The sequence below is a fragment of the Protopterus annectens genome, chromosome 5.part0, assembly GCF_019279795.1.
Source record: "Protopterus annectens isolate FY-2018-M chromosome 5.part0, PAN1.0, whole genome shotgun sequence".
NCBI classification, from domain to species: domain Eukaryota; kingdom Metazoa; phylum Chordata; order Ceratodontiformes; family Protopteridae; genus Protopterus; species Protopterus annectens.
In genome coordinates, this window is record NC_056735.1 from 631459881 (window position 1) to 631487378 (window position 27498).

General features: G+C 41.3%; 1 protein-coding gene across 5 annotated transcripts in view; it reads right to left on the bottom strand.

Annotated features, from left to right (window-relative positions):
- The window catches only part of ASMTL (acetylserotonin O-methyltransferase like), a 1454724-nt gene that overhangs the window by 224682 nt on the left and 1202544 nt on the right, over positions 1–27498 (bottom strand). For all 5 annotated transcript variants that reach the window (XM_044072474.1, XM_044072476.1, XM_044072473.1 and 2 more), the window contains one exon: positions 4090–4233. In XM_044072474.1, the coding sequence (XP_043928409.1) occupies positions 4090–4233 (144 nt within the window). The remainder of the gene's footprint in view (positions 1–4089; positions 4234–27498) is intronic.

Below are 27498 nucleotides of genomic sequence, written 5' to 3' on the forward strand. Positions count from 1 at the left end.
CCCCTCAGGAGCCATTTCTCCCCATCTTACCCAGCATCTTTATCATACCTGCTGTGACATCAATCTGGGCTTGCCGCTTTCTTTGACTACATTTTCCTTAGTGCTTTTCTTACTTTTCTATGGTGGGCCCCTCTTCTTCTCACATCACATGTTTTTTCTGGGACAGTACAGCTCCTGTAGGGTTTTCCTCATTAAGAAGCTGCAGACAGTACTCCTTCCATCTGCCTTTGATGTCCTGTGGACTGGTGTACAGGTTGTTGCTAGCACATCTTAAGAAGGGTGTCTGACTATCCTCTTTCTTTCCGTCTTTGCCTTACAACCTGATAAAGTTTCTTTGTGCCATCTACTGACTTACTTTCCAAAAGTTGATAGAGTGCTTCTGATACCTTGTTCTTTGCTACTGCAACTGCTCTATTAGCCTCTTTGTTAGCCAACCAGTATTTCTTCCTAGCTCTGTCCGTCTTTTCTATCTCCCATATTTTTCAGCACTCCTTTCTTTTGATGACTCTGTGGACTTTTCCTTGTGTACCTTGTTTTAATACCTGTCTCGGCCGTATATCTGCTCTGTAGTCCTCAAACATGTTTTCTTGAGGTGTTGCCATTCTTCTATTTCCATTTCTTCTTCAGGTGCTATAACCCTGACTAATTCCTTGAGCTGTTATACTTTCTCTGCAGTCAACTTCCAGGTCTTCAGCCTGGTTTCTGTTGACCTTAGAGCCTTCTCTGACCACTGCTTGCAACTGATTGTGCCAACCAGTGGTTTATGCTGTGGGCTTAATGTCTCACTGAGGATGATCTTGCAATCAATGATTCTACCCCAACTGCCCTTTCCTTACTAGAAGGAAGTCTAAAGAGTTGTATGTTGGCCACTCTTCTATGCGATCTTGTGAATATCTCTCTTTTTGAGCCATGTGCTTGCTACTATTAAGCCACTTGCCAGACAAAGCATAGGCTGATATTATGAATACCTCTCTGTCATTAGGCTGGACTTGATTGCCATGAGTCTATCACTAATTCTGATGACATCTCAAACTGTATTCTGAAGCCTCTGCCTCACCACAATTCCCACACCATTTCTAGCCTGTTATCCTACTTCATTGACTCTGGGTCCCGAGCCAAGTAGTTTTGCTGCACTGACCTTCCATTTTGTCTCCTGGATACACCGGATGTCAAGCTTACCATCATATCATCCATTTCCAAGCTGCGGCCTATCAATGAACCTACACTGAGTGTAGCAACTTTTAGCTTATGTTTAGCAGGTTGATTGACTTTATGTCTACTTTTTGCTTGACTGGGCTATCTCAGGTAACCCAAGCTGGGCAAACAGATACCATCCAGCCAGTAGCTTACTGACCAAGGGTTGGTGAGCTTTATGATAGGCCCAAACTGGTCAATAGGCACATACACCTCTCCCACCATTAATATGGTTCCCTGAAATAGGTCAGAGTACGCCAGGTCCTCAACGCACTTATCACCGGCAAATACTAACACCTATTTGGCAACATTAGTCAACATGACTGAATCATCTAGAGCCATATTTTATACCATCAAGTGGCTAGCCATGCCATGGAGAAGTCTGCATGTTTTTTCTAAAAGCTGAGTCAGTAGGGAGGACTAGAATCTGGATAGATGAGATGAACAGTTTAGGGCCTTAAGCCCCAGTGTAGCAGAGGGCTAATATCTCTTTTCACACTGATACAGTCTGGCAGCAAGGTAGGAAAATGATATGTTCTCTGGAACCCACAGTGGACTGAAGAAATCAAAACAGAACCTGCTTTTTGATATCTGGTGAGGGACTCTTCCTACAGTGTCATGGGCTTGCAAAGGACATCAACCTTCTATGGACTACAGAAGGATCAGGGTGGTTCAAGACTGCTAGTAAAACATCCTTAATAAATGGATCCAAGAGACATCTTAAGCAGGGCTGTTCCAACTGCTTCTCAAAATACTCAAGTACGTATTTATTTTGGGGTTGGAGGGAAGGGTACCTAAAGGCTACTGAAAGTTGGATCTCAGAAACCTGAAAATGAACAGTCATGCTGGGAGAGGGAGATTAAGTTGGTGTGATCAGTCCTCACTGTCCTTTTCTGCCTCAGAGATAATGGTTTCTGGTTCTTCAGACTTCTCATATGTAAATGAGTCAGAGAGAGTCCTACACCATGTATCAACTCCAAGACTGAGCTCATGTACAGTTTCAAAAATAAGTGTGCATAAACCATGTACAGCAAGTGTCGGGTGACATGGAAATGGCACTGAAAAATGTGTCCCCTGTGGGTGGCATGGTGGAGTCCATCACCCATATTCCTTGAGGATGTGGTCCCACACATCAAACATCTGCCTGACATCTATGGCTTGACACCAAGAAACCTGACCTGGCAAACTCACCCCTCACCTGTGCGAATAAATTCTGTGTAGTCTGGGACAAAATCAGAGAGTGGAAAGCTCTGATTTTTGCACCTCAGATTGCAGCAAGGTAACTCAAGGGAAAGCTCTCCAGGATTAAGAGGTTCTCCTTTGATCTCTAACTTACGAGCTTGGGGTTTGGGTGCACTAACACTATGCAGTGCAGCCTACAGGGTGGGAGTTATAGGTCACCTTTCTCAGACCTCTTGCTGCTTAGGGTGCTACAGGACTGGAATGGATTTGAAATCTTGCTTGTTGAAGAAAATTTCAGCACATGTGGGACATGGAAGGCTGTTTTACTAATACATTTGCCTTCAGGAGGGCTAAGCTGTAGCCTACTTTCTGAGCTTCACTCTTCTGGCTGTAAACTAGGGTTGTGTGTAGCACCATCTTGTCAATCACTTTGTGAGTAGCTTTCAATCAAGGCCATCTTTTTGGTGATGTGATAGGTTTGCAGCTTCCTCCTTTGACATTTACAGAAAAAGGCAGAGTTGTTGTTACTTAGAGCACTGCATAACACTGTGTTGCTTCCAAAGACAATGTAAGGGAATGTTAGTGTGGATCTTGACTAGTAAATTAAAAGCCACAGAGACACTTAGTGGATTTGTATCGACGTACCAAAAACAAGAAGTTTTCACTGTGCATCAGGGTCAACATCTGACAGTGGAATCAGCAGGAAAATAATGGAATCAACATCAATAAAGCACCCTCATCATGGAAGTTTCTGAGAAAAGATTGTCAGACAGTAATCAGAGATGATGAACCTAATCAGAAGACCCATCAAAGGGGTTCTCCATTTACAGCCATAGTAATTCAAAGAAACATCACATTTTAATCCCAGTTTCAATTTGAATCAGTGGTATCAGAGAAAATATTGTAAAGATTACTAATTTTAACAACCAACTTTACAAGAAATAAAGTACAGAGTATGTCAAACAGTCAAAAAATAAATAAATAAAAAAATAACTTTTTAGGCTAAAAAAATATTAGCTGAAAAAAAGTTCTGTTTCTTACAATTTCTTAAGGTAGCAGAAGAAACCATTTAAAGTAGAATCTGTAACTTGCATGAGAAATGTATAACTGGGAATTCTAACAGTTGCAGTTGCATAAGTGAGACACCAACTCCCTGCAACAGCAAACCAGTTTAGATTAAACCATGAAAGAAAGCAGGACGCACATATCATACTGCTTCACAGTATGTGCATGTACTTGAACAAAAAGTACCAAGGGGCTAGATACGTTATGATGAACGTAAAAGACCAATACTAAATACTGGGGACTGTCCAGACGTCTTGAGAGAAATTTTAAGATATTTTTACTACTTAGAACACTGCATTGTCTTACTTCACCTTTCTCATACTATGCCTCCATAAAAAGTTCCTTGGATCAGTCCATACCCATGAATTAAGTGATAAGTTATATACTAGGAATGATACTTAAAGACTGGAATATACAACACAGTTGACTGCAGTGAAATGAAAATTCATATTGTTCAAAAGTACAATGGGCAAAATTTCAAAAGACTTTCACTCGTTAAGTGATTTACTCTGGTGTAAGGCCTCTTTTATAAAGCAAACTTACACTGGAGTTAAATCAATTCCACAAAAACAAGTCTTTTGGAATCTGGCCCCAATGTCTAAAGCAGAATTACATATCAACATTAAGATCACAATTATCCCAGTTTACCTGCAGTGAAAAATACTTGACTGTCCTGCTGATTAGTAGGTATAAAATGATTCACTTTCTCAATAACGTCTGGTAGGTCAAATACAGTAACTCTCATCTCTCGATACTGATTGACTAGTTCATGTGCAAAAGCACCAGTGCAACCTTTACAGAAAAAAAATGGGAAACATTTATTAGACAGAAAGTTTTATAATTTCATATGGTAAAACTTCAGCAATGCACAATCAATTAGCAGAACGCTGCTATCAGACTAAAGGGGGTAATGGGTTAAATGAAAATAGTCTATATGTTGCGGGAAATTCAGAGACAAATAGCATAAAGATTACATGAAACAGCAGATTGAGGTGCAACATGAAGGGCAGAGGTGATTCAAACACGCATGTAGAGTTATCATGCTACCAGAGAAATACAGTAGCATGTGCCATAAATAACTGCATAACTGTATACAAATAATTGTCACTATGCTAATGAGAAACACCACATATGCAAATGATGAAATCAAACATGGTGGTGCAATTCAGAAACATGCAAAATTAGCACAACAAGATGTGGTGATCACCTTTTCTGAATGCCAGGATTTTCCAAAGTACAGGAGTTTTGCTTGCTTTATGACACTAGAAGTAGCGTTAGCATTAGCTGCAGTGACTGCCTTCAGAGCCCCTTCAGAGCCAGTAATCCAGACGATGCATTTCATATCCCTCTATGTCTCATTAGGGACTGACAACAGTTAACATACCATCACCAGGACACTGTTGACCACGACCGTGTTGACAGAGATATCATAAAAGAAATGTGCACATATGCCCTCAAATGAAATCAAAGGGGATGCGTGGACTAACTATCCCAGTGGACCTGCAGATTTGTGTGACATTAACCATACATGATACTGGGACCTTTCAACTTATAACAGGGAATACGTTAGGAGTTCCACAGGCACTGGCCTCTCAAATCCTACACAAGATCTTTGATGTGGTGCTGCAGAATGTGGAGGAACACATCTGGTTTCCATGGACAGCAAAGGGGGAGCCCACCTGCTCCACACTTTGTCCAGTATATCAACAGGAAGAGTTTCCACTTTATCAACTGCCAGGTGTTATGCAGCACACTGGGTATTACATATATATATATATATATATATATATATATATATATATATATATATATATATTACACACACACACACACACACATATATATATATATATATATATATATATATATATATATATATATATATATATATGAGCCTGTGAACCATCCAAACAGTTCCTATAATTCTCATCTCTGGCACGTGGGACCTACACCAGGGTTTTATGCAAGATAACTGTCACTTTCGTGTTAGGACACAAATAAACAAGTCTTTGTGGGTTCTGTTCAAGAAGCTTTATTACATACAAACACATTACTACTGTTGACTATTGACTCTAACTTAAGTAACTTATATACAATTAATGACTAAGATCATGCATGCTCACTCCCTAGCTGCTTCTACAAAATGGCACTAAGGTTGTGCACGTGTGCGGGTTATATATGTGCACATACAGCCTCGCATGCTTCTTACAGATACAAGCACACACACTTTACACTCTGATGTACATCCTCTCTCTGAGAAATAGACCATGCAATTGTTATGAGACTGTTTAGCATGCAGATATCACAGGTAATCCATAGACATGCCTTATAGAATATTAAGCATAAAGATATATACAGTGAAGTCCACATTGCTGTGTATTTCACACATGGTTTAGATACTCGTCCATATCATGTGACATAAAATTGGGAACTAGATTTAGCACCTGGGACAGTTTCTGCAAAATGGTTAATCTGTGGAATGTTCAAATCACTTTCTGGAACAGAATCAAACTTTTGAACACATTCTGGTCTGGAAACAGTGTCTTGACTCGTTCTTTGATTTAGAGTTTGCATCACAGATACATGGTTGTCACTGCAATGATGATGATGGTACTGGTACGGGAAGAAGATGTTTGCGATTCTTCCTATACTCCATTCCAAAATTTACCAAGTAAGATCTCGTCTCGGCACAGATGCCTGTAATCTGTCCTATTTGATCAAAACCTTCTGTTGTCTGGATTCGTACCATCTCTCCTTCCCTCAACAGATGAAGTAAGCTGCTCGATCAGTCGTAACTAGATTTCTGGATATTACGCTTCTTAAACAATTGAGCCTTGGTGATTTTATTGTTCTTCAACTTAGGCTGCAACAAACTTGAAGAAATGGTTAGTGTAGTTCTAGTTTGCCTGGAAAGTAGTCTTTGAGCAGGTGAGCCAAGAATAACACCATGTGGTATGTTTCTGAGATTAAGCAAATTCAAGAACATATCTGTATTGTCACACTTTGACCTTTCAAATAATTACTTTGCACTCTGTACTGCTCTTTCAGCTAGACCATTGGATTGAGGAATATTCAGGACTACTAGTGACATGTATAAAGTCCCATTCTTTTGTAAATTTCTGAAACAACTGGCCAGTAAATTGGGTACCACTGTCAGAAAAAACATGTGTGTGGACTACCATGCACTGAGAAATGACGTTTCAATTTAGTAATAAAAACAGTTGAGGTGAGGTTAGGTTAGGTAGTCGATCAATGTCAAACAAATTTTAATAAGAGTCTACCAAAACTAAGTAGTGTTGACTGTTCCACTCAAAGATATCAGTTGCTACAGCAGACCAGGGTAGTTCAGGAATTGGACTTAGATGAAGTGGCTCTCTTTGCAAATGCAATCTAGTACTATTGCATAATGAACAGGTAGAAAGAACTCTATTAATGTCTTTCGATAATGAAGGCCAAAATACTAATTCTCGTGCTCTTCTCTTACTGGATGTGGTTCTTGGGAGACCACGATGCAGATTCTGGATGTATTCTTGTTGTAAGGAAGCAGAAACAACAATTTTAGGACCTTTAAAAATAATGCCATCTTTCATCAACAATTCATCTCTGTAAGGAAAATACGTTTGGACTTTAGGTGATTCTCTAGACAGCTTTGACAGCCATCCAACATTAATATAGTGCTTGAGCTTCTGTGAAATTGGTTCAGTCTGAGTATGATCTCTTAACTCATTAAGTCTAGTGGTGGAAAAATTATGCACTGACATCACATCAAAATCAAAATTCTCTGCATCAAGCTGTTCCGTTGTAATTCTGGGAGATATAGACAAGGTATCAGCCAGATAAAGCAATTTACCTTTAGGGTAGACCAATTTGAAATTGCACTTTTGCAATTTGAGCATCATTCTTTGTAATCTCGCTGGAGCAGAATGCATAGGCTTCTTCAGAATAGTGACTAAAGGTTGATGATCAATTTCAAACTGAATAGCTCAACCATAAATATAATCATGAAACTTGGAGTATGCAAATATCATTGCCAACAGTTCTTTCTGAGTTTGAGCATACTGTATCTCAGTTTGCGTTAGTGTTCTAGATGCATAGGCTACAGGTCTGTTCTCAAAGTATAAATGCATCTAGGCCAAATTTTGAAGCATCACAGGAAAGAGTAACTGGTTTGTTCACATCATAGTATCTTAACGTAGGTGGGGTGGCAACTTTCTGCTTAGGGTCTTCAAATGCCTTCTGGTGATATTCTAACCATGACCATGCAACATTTTTTGCATGTTCTCTCTCATAAAGATGCTGTTAACGCACTGAAGTCTGGTATAAATTTGCCTAAATAATTGATCATGCTCAGAAAACACTGTAAACTTTGTACACTGTCTGGCGCTGACATCTCTAATACAGTGGCTTGCTTGGTCGGGTCAGGTCTCAAGCCTGTACTCATAAACAAATGACCTATGTATGTAACTTCTGGAATTCTGAATTTGCACTTCAGAGGATAGAGCTTTAAGTTTACTTCACGTGCCCTGTCTAGAACTTTCTTTAGGTTTCTGTCATGTTCTGCTTCACCATTGCCTCCAACCATCAGATCGTCTACTATTATGGTACAATGATAACCTGAAAAAATTTGCTCCATTGCACGCTGGAAGACTTCATTTTCACAATTTATTTCAAATGGCATCCTTAGGAATGTGTATCTGCCAAATGGAGTACCAAAAGTAGTTAGAAATGAGGATTTGCGATTTAGCATCACTTGCCAAAATTAACTCTCTGCATCCAAAACAGAAAATACAGTGACATTCGGTATTACAGCTGCAACTTCTTCAACTGCAAGCATTGGATGATACGGTCTTTTTAATGCTTTGTTCAGATCTCTTGGGTCAATGCATATTCTGACTTCATCTGAGCCTTTCTTGTGAGTGGCTACCATGGACAACACCCATTCCCTTGATTCTTTGACTCGACAAATCACACCTTGCTGCACCATTTTATCCAACTGAGCCTTAACTTTATCTTGCATCACTAATGGAACTCTTCTTGCTGGTCTGACTACAGGACGGACCTCTGGGGTGTAACTTCATGGAATACACAACTGGAAGTTTGCCTAACTTGTCATTGAAAACATCAGCATAGACTGAGAAAATGGCATCTGAAAAAATGGAACTCAGAAATGCACTCACATGATGAACTTCTTTAGCAAAAGAAAGCAGATTCATTCTTAAACTATCTTTGAGACCCAGTAAAGATTGCACTAGTCTTCGGAGTACGTAGAATAACAAGTTGTAACAGTTCTCAGCCAAATAATATGAAAGTATCACTGAACCTTCAGTTTGAATTTCTTTACCTCCATTAAGCAAGTCTTGAACTACTGGTTACATTGAGTTGTTCGTTAAGTCTCACTCTTGCAAATGTGTCTCCTGATATAACATTACACTTTGAACCAGTGTCTATTTTGAGCTCTGTGGATTTTCCATTAATCTGGACAGTATGAAATACTTCACTTCTTGTTAACAAGTTCACTGCATCAACTCTTTCATCAAGCACTGAAACACCATCTACACAGAAAGCTGACTGCTTCAGCTGCACTCGATCAACTTGCTTTTTTGTGTGACTTTTCTTTACATCTGTCTGAGGCTTACTTGATTTGCAAAACATTTGGAAATGATTCCATTTTTTACACTTGTGACATTGCTGACCATATGCTAAACACGATTTGCACCACAATTGCGGCAGTTAACAATAAAGCTATATTTGGGTTTTGTTGATTCACACTTATACTGCACTGAGATGGTATTGGAGCTTAGAGCTTTCTGGGAAGCTGCATGCTTTCTTTGGAAATCCTGTAGCTGCAACGTGCTTAGGCCTGCTCATTTGCCATGTGTTGCATACTATCTACATGTGCTCTGGAACCAACTAAAATCATGCACATCACTCCCAAGCATACCTGTGTGCTTCTTTGCCACCTCATGATCTGACAAATCTCTACGGCCTTGCTCAACGTTAAATCTCTGTCACAAAGTAAAATCTTTCTCACAGCAGTACTGTTAATACCACATACAAGCCTGTCCTTTATCAGCTCATCTTTTAGATCACCAAACCGACACGTTTTAGCTCTGTTTCTCAAGCCAGTTATATAAGCTGCAAATGTCTCCCCTGGTTTCTGATCTCTTGTGCAAAACAAATGTCTTTCTAATGTAATATTCGTCTGGGGGTTGCACATTTCTCTGAACTTGTGCTTCAAACACTCAGGGTCTTCCCTTGATTCAGCTTGTACAACAATATGGTGGTCTGCACCTTCTCCTTCATATATTGCTGGTGCATACACAAATGAACCCTCTCTTTCTATGGCCTCTGACCCAGCTAGGTTTAGCAAAATTAATGCCCTTGTGCATGCATCTCTATCTGCATAAGTTGCTTGTATGAAAATATCGTACTCTTGCTCAAATATTCTCCAGTTCTCTGCAATATTGTGATTAAATACAAGTGGTAGAGGTTTTCAAAATCCGTCTGCCACATTATCACATACCAGCAAAGGGGTTTTCGAATAACAATAAACATACACACACGCCAGAATTAATGCCAATAATTGTCCAACGCCTTTGTACTCTGAACTATCCTTCATTTGACTTTTTGGAATTAAGCGAATAAACAAAGTCGTAGTACTTTTGAATAACTGGACTCTGAGAAATAATCTTCTTGGGCTTTTCAATACTTTACTGGACTTTGCGAAATAACTTCTCAGGCTTTTTGATGTTTTTGGAATTTTATTGGTAAAGGCAGAAATGCTAAGGAAATACACCATCACTTGCTATACTTTCAGAATTTTATTAGTAAAAGCAGAAATGTTGAAGTAATTTATCATTTGCTAAAGTCATCATTTTAAGAAACATTTGAGAACTTTACGATGCGACTGAATAATTCACAAGCACTGTAATACTCTTTCAATGTCGCCTTTTGTAGAAAAACAACTCTTATCAGTGTAAGAAATATGCCAAGTAACTGCACAATGCGAATAAATCAATCATCTGTTGCCTTAAACTCAATAACTTGTTGAAGTAATTGCATTTTGTGAATAACTGCACACAGCACACTGAAATGTCCCGAAAATGGCGGTATCTTACTAGGCAACTCTTTACAGTACAAGAAGCACTCTGTAATGGCAGTACTTTGCAAACAGACACACCCAGCACAAGAAGCTTTTTCTAAATAGCTATACTTTGACTGTATTACATGAAGTAGTTGCACTTTGCACACAACAATCTCTTTGAAATACATGCACAGTAATAAGCACACACTGTAAGCACTTTTACACACTTTGAGATACTTCAAATAAAAAGAAGTTATGTACTCACCATAATGTTCCATGTTTGTTGTTCATCTCGCCAATCATTCTTACTTGGATGGATTCGGAGCTGATCGTCGGCTCTGACTCGGCCGAATACACAGCTGGAAGTCTCAAACTTGGCTTGTGGCAAGGTAGGTATCCCATGATGCAGTGGTGCAACTCTCCAGATCTTGTTTGCTGCTAACATACTAATGAGTAATATATATATATATTTATATATATATATATATATATATATATATATATATAAAACCCCATGACAAGGAGAAACAAACAGAGTCAAGGAGCTCATAACAAAGAAGAAATCGCACCACCAGGTCCTCTAGGAGTCCTTGGAAGGGGTAAGGAGGGAGGGGTCGTAAGAATGAATGGTGAGATGGACAACAAACATGGAACGTTATTGTGAGTACATAACTTCTTTATGTTATGTTGTCCTATCTCACCTTCATTCTTACTTGGATGGGACAGCGTCCCTAGCACCTTTTTCCCTGGTGGCTCACTAGAGTACACCTTTGAGCACAGTGGAACCAAAGGAGGCCCTGTCCCTGGAGGCCAAATCGACTTTGTAATGAGTGATAAACAAATGACGACTGGCCCACTTAGATGCAGCACAAATATTGTCCATCGACATTCTGGCATGAAAAGCAGATGTAGCTAATGCTCTGGTTGAGTGACCCCTAATTCTGAATGGTAGCTTTCTATTATTGCAGGTATAGATAAAGGTGATACAACTTGAGAGCCAATTTGTAAGGGTGACTTTAGAGACTGGCATACCCTTTTTTTGCCTCAGAGAAGGAGATGAATAATTGATCAGATTTCCTGAAATCTTTAGTTCTATGCAAATGGAATCCGAGCTATCTATGCACGTCCAACTGATGGGAGTTTATACTCTGCGTTGTTGCTATGGTTGGGGAAAAACACCGGGAGCTCAATGGATTGACTGACATTGAATTGAGAGGAAACCTTAGGTATAAAGGATGGATTAGTTCATAACAATACCCTATCCTTATGAAAGATCAGATATGGAGGTCTGATTGACAGTGCTTGCAACTCTGAGACTCTTCTGGCAGATGTTATGGCTACTAGAAAAATGGTCTTCCAGGAAAGAAATCTGAGGTCACAAGATGAAGAAGGTTCGAATGGTGGCAATGTTAGTTGAGATAGGACAACATTTAAATCCTAAGGAGAAAGTGGTTCCTTAAAAGGAGGTCTCAATAAAGAAATGTCTTTTAAAAATGCTTTACACAACCTGTGTCACATTAAGTTAGGAGAATGGTCACCAATGTGGAAATTCGAAATTGCAGCCAGCTGGACCCTAATAGCTGCTGCAGCCAAGCCGTGCTGGAAGATTTCTGCCAGAAATTCTAAAGTGGACTGAATAGGCACAGAAAAAGGGTCAATGTTTCTATTTTGGGCCTAGTGAGAAAATCTTTTCCACTTGCTAGTATATAGTTTTCTAGTAGAAACTTTATGAGAGGACATTAATATGTGTTTGACTGCTGGAGTGAAGTTTTGAAGCCTGACTAAATTGGGAAGTGGAGCAGCCATGCTGTCAAGTTGAGGGTGTGGAGAGAAGGATGAAGTGCTCCTGACATATGTGCCAGAAGGTCTGGAACTGGGTCCAGAGCCCACGGCTTCTCCTGAAGAGGAGGCCAGAGGAAGGGGAACCAAATCTGCTGAGGCCAATATGGGGCAATGAGAATCATCTTGCTTCTCAAGGATTTTGTATCTGGATGACTTTGGGTATGAGGGGAAAGGCATAAAGAAGCCCCGAGGGTCAATTGTGTACAAATGCATCTTTTGGTGTCTCCCCCAGCAGGGGAATTAGGGCAAAGAATTAGGGCAAAGTAGCTGCTGCACTTGGCATTTATGGGAGTGGCAAAAAGATCGCAGCAAGGTTCATTTTAGGAAAATCTCTTCTGCTATGTTCTGGTTCAGAGACCACTCGTGAGGCATTGATATCGTACTGCTAAGCTTGTTGGTTATCACGTTGGACTTCCCCGGAATGTGCGTTGCTACTAGAAAGCATTGGGAAGAAATTGCCCATTGCCAAACTCTCAGAGCCTTGCAACAAACTGGGTACAATTTGGTTCCTCCTTGTTTGTTTATGTACCAAACAACCGACATATTGTCTAACTGCATTGCAATTGTCCCCAGTGGAAAAGAGTCGTGGAGTGCTTGCAATGCCAAAAGCACTGCTCTCATCTCTAGAACACTGATATGCAAGTGGGCCTCATGGTCCCACCATATACCTTGGACTGTCCTTCCCAGATAATGCCCCCCACCCCTCCACCCTATCTGGAAAGCATCCATGGTCACTGTAGCAACAGGTTGTTGTGGAATAAAGGGTCTCCTGATAGTCGCATGGTTGGATTGAATCCACCATCGTAGGTCGTTTTTGCATGAATCCATTATTCTGATGAAGTGGGACATAGGAAGTTCTTGAAGTGACCATTGGGAAAATAGGAGCCATTGAAGGATTCTCATATGCATCCTGGCGAGAGGAACTAGTGTTATGGTTGAAGCCATTGTCCCTAGAAGTTTCAGAACTACTTTTGCCTTTACCTTGTCCTTTGGAAGAAGGTGAAGTATTTGCTGTCTGAGGGCTAAAATTCTGTTAGCTTTAAGACATGCTATCATGGAAACAGTGTCTAGGTTTGGGCCTATGAAAGTAATATTAAATCCAAAAGTAAGGCAAGTACTACCATGCTGTGTATGAGGCAACTTCACTTTATTAAAACAATAAAAGCAGTATCATAAGCGCTTTTGGGTAAACCCCTTCATCAGATGATAAAACACTAGTAAAAACATAGTATCTAATATAGTACTACACAACCAATGAAAATCAATAGTTCACCTCCTTTTTGCTAGAGTTGGTTTTAAAGGGACAACATCATTTAATCTTGGGGTTTTATCAGCTCCCAGTATAATAATCCATTGCATCTCTTTCCATTCAGTTTCATTATACAAGTCACCCATTCTTTGACTTCTATTTACAACACATATAACCATAAAGGCAAATACATGATCACTATGCAATTCCATATGCTTGTACAATGCATTGTGTTCTTTTCTTAACCTTATATCAGATAGATGTTTAAAAATTCTATATTTAAGTCTGCAATTTGTTTTTCCTACATAATATGTAGTACACTGTTGACAGTTTGCAATATAGACAACAATTTGCATATTACAGTCAACATACATATTCAAAAGTACTTCTTGTTGGACATATGGTGTATAAAACAGTTTCCTTGTAAAATGTGCTTACAGGCTTTACAATGTAGGCATGGATAGGTTCCCTTCTTCTTTGTGCCTGGATTTTTAAAATGCGTAGGTTCTTGACATAAAATTTTTTCAAATTTTTATTTCTTTTAAAAATAAATCTAGGCTGTGTCCCTACAACTCTAGTTATATTCTCATCTGTTAAAATAATTCTCCAGTTGTCTCTAATTATATTACATATACCACTTATATCATTGCTGTATGTTAAACTTATTTTCAACGCTTCATTAGCTTTTTAAACCAGTGCATCTACCTTATTAGGCCATTTTTTACCTCTATGTTACCATGGTTTTGCACATTGTTTTCTATAGAGACTGTTGTTGTCCAGTTAGTTCCTTTTTCAGTAGATTTTTGCTATAACCTCATGCTTGAAAAGTATTCTTTAAAGAGTCCAATTCCTGTATAAAGGAATTTTCATTCATACAAAGTCTGGATATTCTACAGACTTGTCCTTTGACTATGTGTTAGAATACATGTCTAGGGTGCATGCTGTCAAATCTAAGCATGCTGTTGGTCCAACAAGGGTTCCTATATAGTGATGTCTCTACCGCCCCATTTTCTTTCTTAGTAATACTAACATCCAAGTATTCAATAACTGAACTGGAATAATTCAGTGAGAATCTGAAGAAGCTGGTAGTAGACTCCAAATACTTAACAAAAGATATTAATTCTGATGTGGTGCCCCCCACAAAAAGAAAACATCGTCCACAAATCTATTGTAAAAGAAAAGTTTGTCTTTCCAATCATGTGCTGCCTCAAAAACATCACATCTTCCCAGTATGCCAGGACTAGGTTGGCATATGTGTTCACACAAGGTGTACCCATAGCTATATCTTGTCTCTGGCAATAATACTTTGTTTGACAAAGAAAAACATTGTTTTCTAACACTAGCCTTAATAAGGAACATAACCATATAATTTCATCTATATGTATATTCACCTTTTTGTTCAGTATTTCTTCTATGGCAGTAATACCATATTGATTTTCTATGAAAGTGAACAAATTCTTTCCATCTAGAGTAACAAACATGTAGGAAATGTCACTGTTCTCTTGTAAATAAACACCCAATGATTCCAGAAATGTAGCAGTATCTTTCAAAATTCTAGGGAATGTTTGTAACATTGGTCTGAGAGTACATTCTAACCAGATAGAAATGTTTTCTGTTACACAATCCCTATCCAATACTATACAACTGTTTTATAGACCCCAGGACCAACAAGAAGTAATTTTTGAATATGTATGCTGACTGTAATATGCAAATTGTTGTCTACATTGCAAACTATCAACAGTCTACTGCATATTATATAGGAAAAACAAATCGCAGACTTAAAGATAGAAATTTTAAGTATCTATCAGATATAAGGTTAAGAAAAGAATACAATGCACTGTACAAGGATATAGAATTGCATAGTGATCATGTATTTGCCTTTATGGTTATATGTGTTGTAAATAGAAGTCAAAGAATGGGGGACTTGTATAATGAAACTGAATACAAAGAGATGCAATGGCTTCTTAGACTGGGAGCTGATAAAGCCCCAGAATTAAATGATGTTATCCCTTTAAAACCAGCTCTAGCAAAAAGGAGGGTAAACTATTGATTTTCATTGGTTGTGTAGTACTATACTAGATACTATGTTTTTACTAATGTTTTATCATCTGATGAAGGGATTTACCCAAAAGCACTTATGATACTGCTTTTATTGTTTTAATAAAGTGAAGTCGCCTCATACACAGCATGGTAGTACTTGCCTTACTTTTGGATTTACGATTTGGATTTGTTGGCAGTACTTTCAGTGGAGGAGTCTTTTATCACCTTTTATATTTTTTGTTCTTTATTATGAAGGTAATATGTCGACAGGGCAACAAGGCAAATTTCTGTAAATTGACTGTTATGCCTAATTGAGCACAGACTTCAAATGTTGCATCCCTGGCCTGTTGGAGTAGATGGCTTGGTGGTGGCAGTTAGGAGCCAGTTGTCCAGATATGGAAATACTTGGAATCCATGATGTCTCAAGTGAGCCGTTACTACTGACATGCACTTGGTGAACACTCTGGAGGCTGTAGTGAGACCAAAGGGCGGAGCTCGGAACTAATAATGACTGGTTCCCAGCCGGACGTGTAAGTGACTCCTTGATGCTATGTCCATTTTTATGTGGTAGTACACATCTTGGAGGTCTACTGAGCACATCCAATCATCTTTCCCTAAGAAGCGGAAGTATAGATCGCAGTGTCACCATTTGGAACTTTGACTTTTTGACAGATTAATTTAACTTGCTGAGATCCAATATGGGTCTCCAGTCCCCAGTTCTTTTTGGCACCAAGAAGAATCTTGAGCAAGTTCCGAATCCTACTTGGTCTGCGGGGACTTCCTGGAAGACGCTTTTGTCCAGCAACTTTTGGATTTCTATAGTTGCTTGCTCCCTTAGATTGGGTGGAACATCCAGGATTTTTCTGTTTTGTGGGACAGGGTGGCAAAAGGGAATGGAATATCCTCTGGATATTATGCTTTGTACCCACTTGTCTTTCGTGATACTTTGTCAGGCTTCTGGGTACAAAGACAAATGTCCCCTGACTGCCTCCAGAGTAGAGCAGGCGGGCCTCCTTTCAGGAGCACTGATAGGGATATCTGCCAAAGGAATCATGGTCACCCTGGTTTTGCGGACCCCCTCTACCTCTAAAACATCTACTATTGTTACCCCCCCCTCTACCCCTGGGGAAGAATTCACCTCGTACATCTTGGAGAGCTCCCTGGGATCTTTTGAATCCAATTTTTCCACTCTTCTGACCTTTTAGGTAAGAGCTTGAAGGTACAGAAAAACGTACTCCAATGGCAGAGAGGGTTTTCCCTTCCTGCTTGCATCTGGTGAGTGTGTCTTTTACTTTGGATCCAAAAAGTGAATAGCCATTAAAGGGAACTTTAGTAAAGATAGTCTTAAAAGGTTCCGCAAAATTAAACAAGTGCACCCAGGAGTATCTCCTCAAGGAAAATCCTGAACCCGTTGCCCTATTTGCTCCATCTGCTGCATTAGATATCAGTCTCATGGAGGAGGTGACAATAGAATTTAAGGTGGATAGCTGGGAGGAGACTTTCTCAGTCACCCCCGCAGCTAATGGACCTTATAGAGCATCTCCTAACTCTTTCAGGAGATCTCTTTGCAGCCTTGTAAAGTGTGTGAGGTAGTTCAGTGATCAGAATGTAAGTCACTGATGAAAAGAAACGCTTCCCGTATCTGTCTATCGTTTGAGAATCTTTGTTTGGAGGACGAACAGAAGAGGATGTCTCAGAAAGCTCCTTCTTGGTGGCTGCTGTCACCATCATAGCATCTACAGGTACACCCTTTGTGAGAAAATCTTTTCCAGTAGGGGCTGACAAAAACTATTTGGCCTCCGAGGGACTGGTTCCATAGTGTCAGGTGACTCCCACTTACATGCCTTTCGATTGACCAAGTCCATTAGTTCATCAAAAGGTGGAGACACCCAGGAGGCTGAAGGTTGAGATTCAAAGGCCTTCAGGTACACAGACTCCTCATCAGAAAGGGTGAAGATTTTCCAGCCACCTCTCTGCTTTAGGATCTCCAGGATATCTGCAAATGAGATATCATCAGAGGACGACAGTGGGGACCCTTCTGACTCCTCGAGGTCATTGTCTGAGGTGACGGACTCATCAGGGGAGTCTATATGCTTCCTCTTGCATGTACTCTTTCGAGGGGTAGGCTCCTCAGAAGGGTATTCAGGGGAGGCCTCAGAAGTGAGGGGTTTGCCCAGTGGGGGTTCCTGAGGCTCTGGATCTCTGCTGTCCTGTGTATGGGGTGGTGCCAAGACAGTAGCTTGTGCCTTGGGGTGACAAATGCCGGTATCCCTATGTAGAGCTGTCGAGGGGGACAGCACACTCCTCATCAGCTCGAAAGCCAATCCCACTGGTTCCCAGGATATTTCCTGCTCCGAGGAGACAGAGGACACCCCCAGCCCCAGACAGACTGGCTCAGAGGCCGATGTAGGATACAAGCTCACCCAAGCCGACGCACCGAGGGGTAGGCTCGGAACCGAAGATGATCCAGCTTGGCTTGGAGGAGGAACAACAGTGGATGCAAGAATCTTAGAAGGCTGCAAGACCTGATGGGTCGGAGCAGAGAACAATTTATCTAGCACTGGTGACTTCAAGAGTCTGCACACCACATGCTCCACGTCATCATCAGATAGGCTCCTAGTGGACCTGGAGGATAGAGAAGGTGAATAAGATCTCTCCAAAATGGGAGATCTCAAGGTAGGGGAGACCAGTAGAATATCAATGGACCGGCTCCGAGACACAGTATCTTGCGGCTCTGAAGACCTTGGGGCCGAAGAACCATGCTTGTCAATAATGATGACCTCCATTGGTTCTGAGGCCTGTGAAGCCGAGGAGGTAGATGGCTTAGAAAGTTTTGACAATTTTTCTGGGGGCACAGTCTGAGCCAAAGAGACAGGCGATGACATTTTAGATGGTTTGTCCCTCTTAGAAGAAAAACAGGACGAAGAAGAAGAAGCACTCTGCACAGCTTCCTCAAAGAGCCCCTTAACAATCAGTTTCTCCTCTCCTGTAACACATGTGCACTAAAGGAGTGGCAGAAAGTGCAATTCTCCTGTAGATGTATAGCCCCCTAGACAATATACACAAATGATATGTCAGCTTGTAACTGACATTTTCTGGGTAATTTTCTGACATATTTTAAAGCCCGAAGGCTTATGCTCTTTCTCCCTGGTGTCTTTAGACATGATTGGAAGAAAGAAGGTCCCAAAATTATTACAAATAGCAAATAACTCACTACACTGCTAGATATATAAACACACACTAACCTAAGAAACATTGCACATCTAAGAAAAATATTAAGAGATATAATTGGAAACTAACTTGCTCTGATTCAAAACGAGCACTAGGACCTCTAACTTAAATGGACCTAGATACCAAAAGATAGAACACACTAACAATAACACTACATGCCCTCTAGCTAAAACGGGCAATTAGCTCTCTAATTTAAACAAGCTAAATGACAAACTAGTTAACTACCAGTGTAGACAAAAAAAACACACAACACTACAGGTATTCTAATACGGCACCACTACAATTATTAACTATGGGATACAAATGCAGGCCTGCGAACAAACGATGGCGAAACAACAGCACACAACAGCAGAAAGGAGATAAACTAAGCTACATGCTAAATCTAACTATCTAAGCACACAAAAACACTATTAATGTATGAATCCTAAAAGTTTAAGCTAGTAAAATGTAAAAAGACAAAAAACTTAGTCACTGCCAAGAAGAGTACATCCAACCTCGTAAAGCGGCAAACGAGATCTGGAGAGTTGCACCACTGCATCATGGGATATCTGCCTTGCCATGAGCCAAGTTTGCGACTTCCAGCTGTATATTCAGCCGAGTCAGAGCCGAGGACCGGCTCCGAACCCATCCAAGTAAGAATGAAGGAGAGATTGGACAACATAACATCTTTAGTTATGTCCTTGATACAATACAAAGTCGTTCTTACGCCCAAATACAGCACTTTGTCAAAACACATACAGTCACCTTGCTTTACTTTCGCTTAATGCGCCCTTTTCTTTTCTTATTGTAAAAGTTTGTCTCGTTTAAACCCTTTTTATACCCAATACTTTTCTTGTGCTCATTTTACTCTAAACATGCCCAACGTTGTCTTAAATACATTTGTTTTGCTTTACAGTTAATAGTTTTATCAAATACTTTTATCTTAAACATTTTCTTCAGTCAACAAACTTTTTGTACTTTACGCTTGCCTGATAATGTGATTTGTGCCCTTGTAATACCTCTTTATTGTCTTTCGTATCAATTAAACAGTTTGTGTCATTTCTCATTAACTTTGTTTCGTTCTGGCTAAGTTTGTGGAATTTTCTCTCGATTTTACCTTAACTGTCACCTTTATACTTCATGGCTCTGAATATTCTTCTCTCTTTGATCCAGGTTCTGACACCATGTCGCTTTCATGTTAGGACATGAATAAACGAGTCTTTGTGAGTTCTGTTCAAGCTGCTTTATAACATACAAACATATTACTGCAGTTGACTACTGACTCTAACTTAAGTAACTTATACACAATTAATGACTAAGAGCATGTTTACTCCCTAGCTGCTTCTACAAAATGGCACTAAGGATGTGCATGTATGTGGTTACATACGTGCACATACAGCCTTGCCTGCTTCTTAAAGATATAAGCACACGCACTTTACACTCTGATCTACAGTGACTTTCTATAGAGTTATCCAATTGGTAGGTGCATACAATGCCAATGCCAGCCAGAGTGCCCTGAATATGATGTTCCCAAGAATGTAGAGCAGGCCATTCATAATGGTATTCACTACTGTGTATGGCAGGTGATGCAGGATATGCCTTTGAACTGTAGCTGATAAAACCATTTGTAGTCTTCAACCACAGAAAAGACAGAGTATAACATTGAATTATCACAGACAGAGATACAGAATATTATTGAATGTGTCTTCAGATTTATGATGGCTTGCTTCTGCTATCTGGATAGATCAGGTGGTATACAGCAGTATGCACTGGAGACCCGCAGTAAAAAAAAAAAAGTTGTCTGCACCATGCTAAACAATACAGTGCTATGAAGCCAGTTACAGTCTGGGAGAATTGTACTATCATCAAACAGTCCTTTGGCAACAAAGCAGAAAGAATTGGGTGAGGAAGTTGTTGAAATCGTCTGCAGTGGTACTCCATGTAAGGTAACGGCAGACACAATACGTAAGGGCACTGGCAAACAGGTGGCACCTGGTCCACAACTATGGGCTGGGACAGGAATAACACAGAATAAAACGATGCATGCAGTAACAAACTAGGGTTATGCTTTACATAGCACTAATTGGCCACATTGTGTATCTGACATTACCATACCCACACAGGCCCAGAGTGGTTGGCAGGGCAGAGTCTTCATCATATGCACAAGTGGGATGGGGTACAGGGAAAGTGACAGCAATGTTAAAACAGATGGACGTGTTAAGGGAAGTGGATGCAGTAGCCACACACACAGTTAGGAGGTTGGCTGATGTCAGGGATCAATCCTCCAGGGTCCGGTTGGAGATTCTATAATGTGAACACTGGGCTAGTGTATTATGAATGGTGGTATCCTGTTTGATGACTAGTAAACCACTTCAGGGGTTGGTGCATGAGTCTCACTGTTGCTCCCCTATGTCTGGAAATAGTAGAAAGTCAGCACCCATGACCTTGAAAATCCACACTTAGACATTGCTCTTGTTAAGGAAACAAGGAAGTGGGATGGTGTGGAAATGTAGGATTCTGAGTGGCGGGCCTGGTTGGGTTCTCCCTCAGTGAAGCTAGAAAAACATCACCTATGACCATGAGAGTATCAATGCCTAAGTGTAGATGCACCCATGGACAGAAGAGTCAGCAACGCTGTTCTTGGAATGGTGTGTGCCATGCATCGCACATCTGTTCCCCTGCATGGCGATGATGAGCATATGCTGGCATGCTTGTGGATACACCATTGAAGGCCAAATGGGCCACCACTGCCCTCAACAGGCATGTCTGCTCCAGATCCCTATATGCAATGTCAACATGTATGCATGCACTGCATGATATCATACAGTCTCTGCAATGGTTCTACTCCCTCATGCAGGCCACTCAGCACGCTCAGAATCTCAAACATGGTGTGCACAGTTACCATCTGTACCTCAAACATTGGCCAGCACATCTGCTGACTGAAATCAAGGTGACATTTACATAGTGACTGGCCTGATGTTATGACAGCAATGGCCATTTGCATGCCTCTCCTTTATGCTGGGGACATGTACTTCAAATGCAGTGCTGCTCAATGATGCCATCTGCGGTGAGGACTCCTGCATAGTTTCAGTAGGGTTACCACAGACAGGATATTCAGTGCTAAATGCAGGGGATGCCAGAGATTCATCTTGCTCCTCTGTTGTTATCTCAGCTGTGGGGGATGTCTGCGATGCCACTCTGTGCAATCTGCATGGTGCCATCATCATCAGCCAAATATGACCTGATGACATGAAGCATGTTCCAACAAAGAAATATTGTGCTGATCCTTTTACCAGTGGAATCTGTGAAGGTATATAGATAACATACATGTTGCTGTGCTGAAGCACAGGTGTCACTCTCATCATTGGTGTCACACCCACCAGCATATAGCACACAAACTGTGACATACCAATTATGCTCATAGTCTATGGGCACATATGTTCCTTATGGTGCAGGCTGTGGTTGCAGCAGAGATACACCTGGAGAACAGATATGCATAAATCTTCTGATGAATAAACCATTGACATTAGTGGGTTACTGTACTACAGTAATGGAGTATACTAGTACTGACCTGGTGCATCCTTTACAGATACCCGAGCAGTTGTCACCATCTTAACTTTCACATCCAAGCCTCCACCAGGTATGACTGTTCTCTCTCCTTCCCATGACAGGGATACCAGAAAATTCTCCACCTCTGTGAGACCTCTCTGTATTGGTAGTCCCCGTCGTATGGTTTACCTTTCTCTGTCAATATCCTGTGCCTTGGTCTTGGCATGAAGTATCATACTGGTGACACTCCAATGCACCTGTACTACTGCCCTATTATGTCCGCTCACAGTACTAATGCCCAACATTATTCTGGATCATGCCTGATTCCAGAAGGGCTTGTTTACTTTACCCTTCTGAGCAATACACCTGGCATGTGCATACAGGACCTGTAGTGACACTTCTGCCTTTGGTGCAGTGCACGTTTTGAGCCATTGCCTTCTTCTTGGTCCCATGACAAGATATGTACACCTGTGTGTATATGCATGACTGTCCTTGCCAGACAACAATATCTGTCTGCTACTATACTGTCACCATTCCAACTCCATGGCACCTTGGCAGCAACAATGAATATGTTACCACACTGCTTGCCATCTGTCAGCACTGTGCTGACAGAACATGATGAGACCTATGTACAAGAGGTATCATACCCCAGGAGTATGTCTTGCAGTCTAAATGCACGTGGCAGTGCACTCTTGTGAACCTTGCACAGAAAGACCAGTAACATGTCCTGATGCTGTTCCCTGTTCTTTGTCAAATTCAGAACCCCATAGTAAGATTGTAACATGTCCTGATCCTGTATTCTGTTTCATACCACTGTGAGCCCACCCCACTGCAGCAATGCAACCTATCCTGACCCTGTACTCTGCTGTTTAGCGTGATCCCCGCCCTCCAAAGCTATACTGTAACCTTTCAAAACTCTGCACTTTGTTTCCTGTCATTGTGATGCCCCCAAAGCAAGACAATACCGTTATGCCTTGTGCTATGTTACCCCTTACTCTTCTTTGTCCAGTATCTATTCTTGTTGTTTCCCTGAACTTGTGTGCAAACTGCACTGCTGAAGTCCATTAACAGTTGTCCTATCTGCTGACAGTTTTGTCTATGTGTCACTATACTCTGTTATTCGTTATACTCCAATTGTTAAGTTTCTTTCTGCAACACTGTCTCCTGCAATACAGAGTTTGCACTTTTACAATGCTAAAATAGGCCTCTTAACTTAGTAATTATGTAATTTAGTGCAATCGCATCTGAATCATAACAATAACACAAAACATTATCATCCACAGTCGGTGCTACTGTACTCGTTTCTGCTCATGCTTGGGCTGGGAGGTCACATACACAGTGTGTACATGCACAGTCACTCTGACAGAGCTTGTATCACTACTTTTCTATATCGGTTGTACTTTGAATTGCACAAACATGTTGCCTGAATATGCATCACAAGGTGTCCACTAAGTGTGGCTATGCATGTTGGGCTACCATTTTCCTCTTCATTCTGACCTGGAGGACTGAAAATGGCCTCTTCAGGCACAGATTTTGGCAGGGCTCCCACCTGGTGCAGCAAGAAAAACAACAATATTCTTCCACCTGCTGCACAGAGACAACAGGGAGCACCTGCTGAAGCAGTATGATAACCTCCACTATAACACAGGTATGTGGTACCAGCTTGCCAGGGCTTTGAATTATGCCACTGACATTATCCAATCTAGTGTGCACAACATGCAGATGAAACATTGGTTAGGGATAGGGAGACATTTTGTATTGTAAGCATTCAGTACCCTGTCTGGCACTGTACATTTTGTCTGTCATTTGTACCTGTAATTGCCGTCTGTTGTCAGGGATATGTAGCACTGATTACTGCCTGCTTTATGTTTTAAAGCAGTTGAAGAAATTTAATTCATACTATATATGGTGATAGGACAGTATCTGTAGGTGGTGGAGTATATGTGGTTTAAAGCTGTCTTTACTGTAATGTCTGTATAAAATGTCATAAATGTGTAGCAATCTGCTGTAATTCTATACTTTTTAAATTTTCTACAGGCTAAGATGAAGCAAAGAAAGGGCCACCTATCTCTGCAAAGGTCATTGTGCCTAGTGCTGGGTCACCAGTATCATAGGTTCATAGGTAGGTACTAGGCTATCGGCCCCAAGGGCATATGTAAGCCTAGCCAACAAGGTTCCCTGGCTTCCGCCACCCAAGAAAGTTATTTTCCTGTGCCACTGTCGAGCAGAGACACAGAAGTGATCCCCGGGGTGTATTTCCTATTTCCCATCCACTCATCAAGATTTTTCTTGAGTGCTAATGAAGAACTTTGCTTGACATATATGGGTAGCCTGTTCCAGAGTATGGGAAGTCTCTGGGGCAGGAATCTATCCCACCAGCATGTCCTGTTTATTGTGGTGACAAGGTTTAGTTTGCTAGAGCGTGTAGCTTGGAGGGACTGGGATTTCTTTAGGTGTAGCATGTCCAACAGCTCTGGGTTTGACATAGCTTTATATGTTAGGCAGAGATCACCTCGGAGCAGGCAAAGTAAAGTTGGAGTTTTTTGAGACAGTCAGTGTAGGGAATTTGATTGAGGCCAGTAATCCTCTTTGTGAGGTACTTCTGTGGCCTTTCCAGCTGCTGCAGATGTCTTGTGAGGTACATTCCAAAAGGGGCATTGTACTCTATAATGGGTCTAATGAGTGTCGAGTAGAGAGGAACAATGACCTCTTTTTTCCTGGATGAGAACCCTTTTATGATGAGGTGTGCCACGTAGAAGGTCTTCCTGATTACTGTGGCGATGTGACTATCAAAGGAGAGACTTCTGTCCACCTGGGTCCCAAGGTCTCTTATCACACATTCGGTGTTAAGTAGACTGCTGCCTATGTGGTAGTTCATGGTTACAGAGTTTTTACCAAAGGGGATGACACTGCACTTTTTGGCATTGAGCTTGAGGCCATGGCTCTGACTCCAGGCATTTGTCTCAGCGAGGCCTTTCTGTAGGATGTCTACATCATTTGGGGTCTTGACTATGGCTCCTAGTCTGCAGTCATCTGCGAACTTCATTAGCTAGAGGCCTTCTGTGTTAGCCTGTACTTCAGAGAAGTAGATACCATACAGGAGAGGTACCGGGACAGAACTCTGTGGTACTCCACTTGTCAATGATTTGAGGTCAGATTTGGAGTCTGCAACTTTTACAGTGTGGGCTGTCAGTGAGCCAGTTGGCAACCCATCTTGTGACGTAGAGATTTATACCTAGTTTAGTGAGTTTAGCTATAATTCCAGAATGAGGGATGGTGTCGAAAGCCTTGGCAAGGTCAAGATGGGCTGTGTGAACCACCTTACACTCATCTACGGCTTTGGTGACTGCCTCAAAGAAGTCGATCAGGTTCAGGAGGCATGATCTGCCTTTCACAAACCTGAACTGGGTGGGATCCAGAGTTTGGAGGTTACCAATGTCTTTGTTAATGAGTTCCATGATGATACATTCCATGGCCTTGCAGACCAGGCTCATCAGACTAATAGGTCGATAGTTCCCAGGATCAGTGGTGGCTCCCCCTTTGTGGAGTGGGATAACTGTTGCTGTGCACCATTCAGTGGGCACAAAGCCTGATACAAGGCTATTGAACATGGTGTTTAAGTGAGGAGCCACTTCGTTCTGAAGTTCGTGTAAAATGCAGCCTGGGATGTTGTCCGGTCCCATGGATGCTGTGTTTTTGGCTTTAGAGAGTGCAGCTTTTACCTGTGTAGTTGTGATTACAGGGACTCTGCATTCTTCCTGTACAGATATGAGCCCTTTAGAGGGTGAGAGGGGGGTAAAGTTAGCACTGAACCGATCTGCCAGGATGTTGGCAATATCAGTTGGCTCTATAATTTTCGTGCCTGTGTGCTGTAACTCAGAGCAGATCTGGGTGTTACCATCTAGATTCTTGATATAGCTATAGAATGCTTTGTGGTTGTCCTTGGATTTAGTGGCGACTTTGTTTTCGTAGCTAGCTTTGGAGGATCTTATAAGGGATCTCAGCTTCTTACTGAGGCTCACCAGGGAGCTCCTCCACTCATGGAATTTTACCCTCTTTTGCAATAGTTTCTTCCCTCTGTTGTACAGTTTGTTTATGGCAGGGAACCACCAGATTGGCTTCCTTTTTTTGGAGGATAGCGTCTTGGTTCTGTTTGGGATAGCACGATCCATGCACTCGTGTAAGTGCTTATATAGTGCATTTGTGTAAGATTCAGCAGTTGTAACTGTATTATCCATCTCATGGGTGTCATGAAGTTCACCACTTCCGTCTTAAGAAGCATGAAGTTGGCTTTGGAGAAATTTTTTACTGTGGTTTCCTTAATTGGGGGTGGGGGCAGGATGTGGATATCAAGGGTGATATGCTTATGGTCGGATCGGACCAACGAGGAGTTGACTTCAGGTGTGGAACACCAGTCACTCATGTTGGTAATGACTAGGTCTAGGATATTGGTGTCCCTGGTGGGGGTGTGGATAAGTTGATCTAGGGCATTAGAGTTTATGAATTCCAAAAAGCGTTGAGCTAAGGAGTTGGTACACTAGTAGTTTTCCCAGTTAACGGTGGGGTAGTTGAAGTCGCCCATTATTAGGGTGTTTGGTTGAACCCTAATATTTTCCAGTACATTAAGAAAAGAGGAGTGGGAATCCTGGGGCATGGTGGGGGATCTGTAGCAAGCTACAATTTGGATTGCAGTTTTGCCCAGAGTTAGTTGCACTTTGATAACCTTGGATGCATTATGCTGAGCAACTAGCCTGGAGGTGTGGATATCCTTAATGAATATGGGCACACCTCCGCCTTTGGTGTTTCGGTCCAGGTTACATGGCCGAAAAGTGTGGTATGTGTTATAGCCTGGTAGTGCAGGGGTGCTCTCTGGAGCCTTGAACCAGGTCTCAGTCACTGCACAGATATTGATGTTCTCCATTTTAAGGAGTGCCTTGAGTGAGTGCATTTTGAGATTTAGACTTCTAGCATTGGGTAGCATTACCCTCAGTTTTTCCTTGCCTGTTCCTGTTATGGTGGTGAATTTGTTATTTGAACCCTGCCTAAAAAGGCACTATAGAGGCAGCTTGAGCCTTAGCCAGTA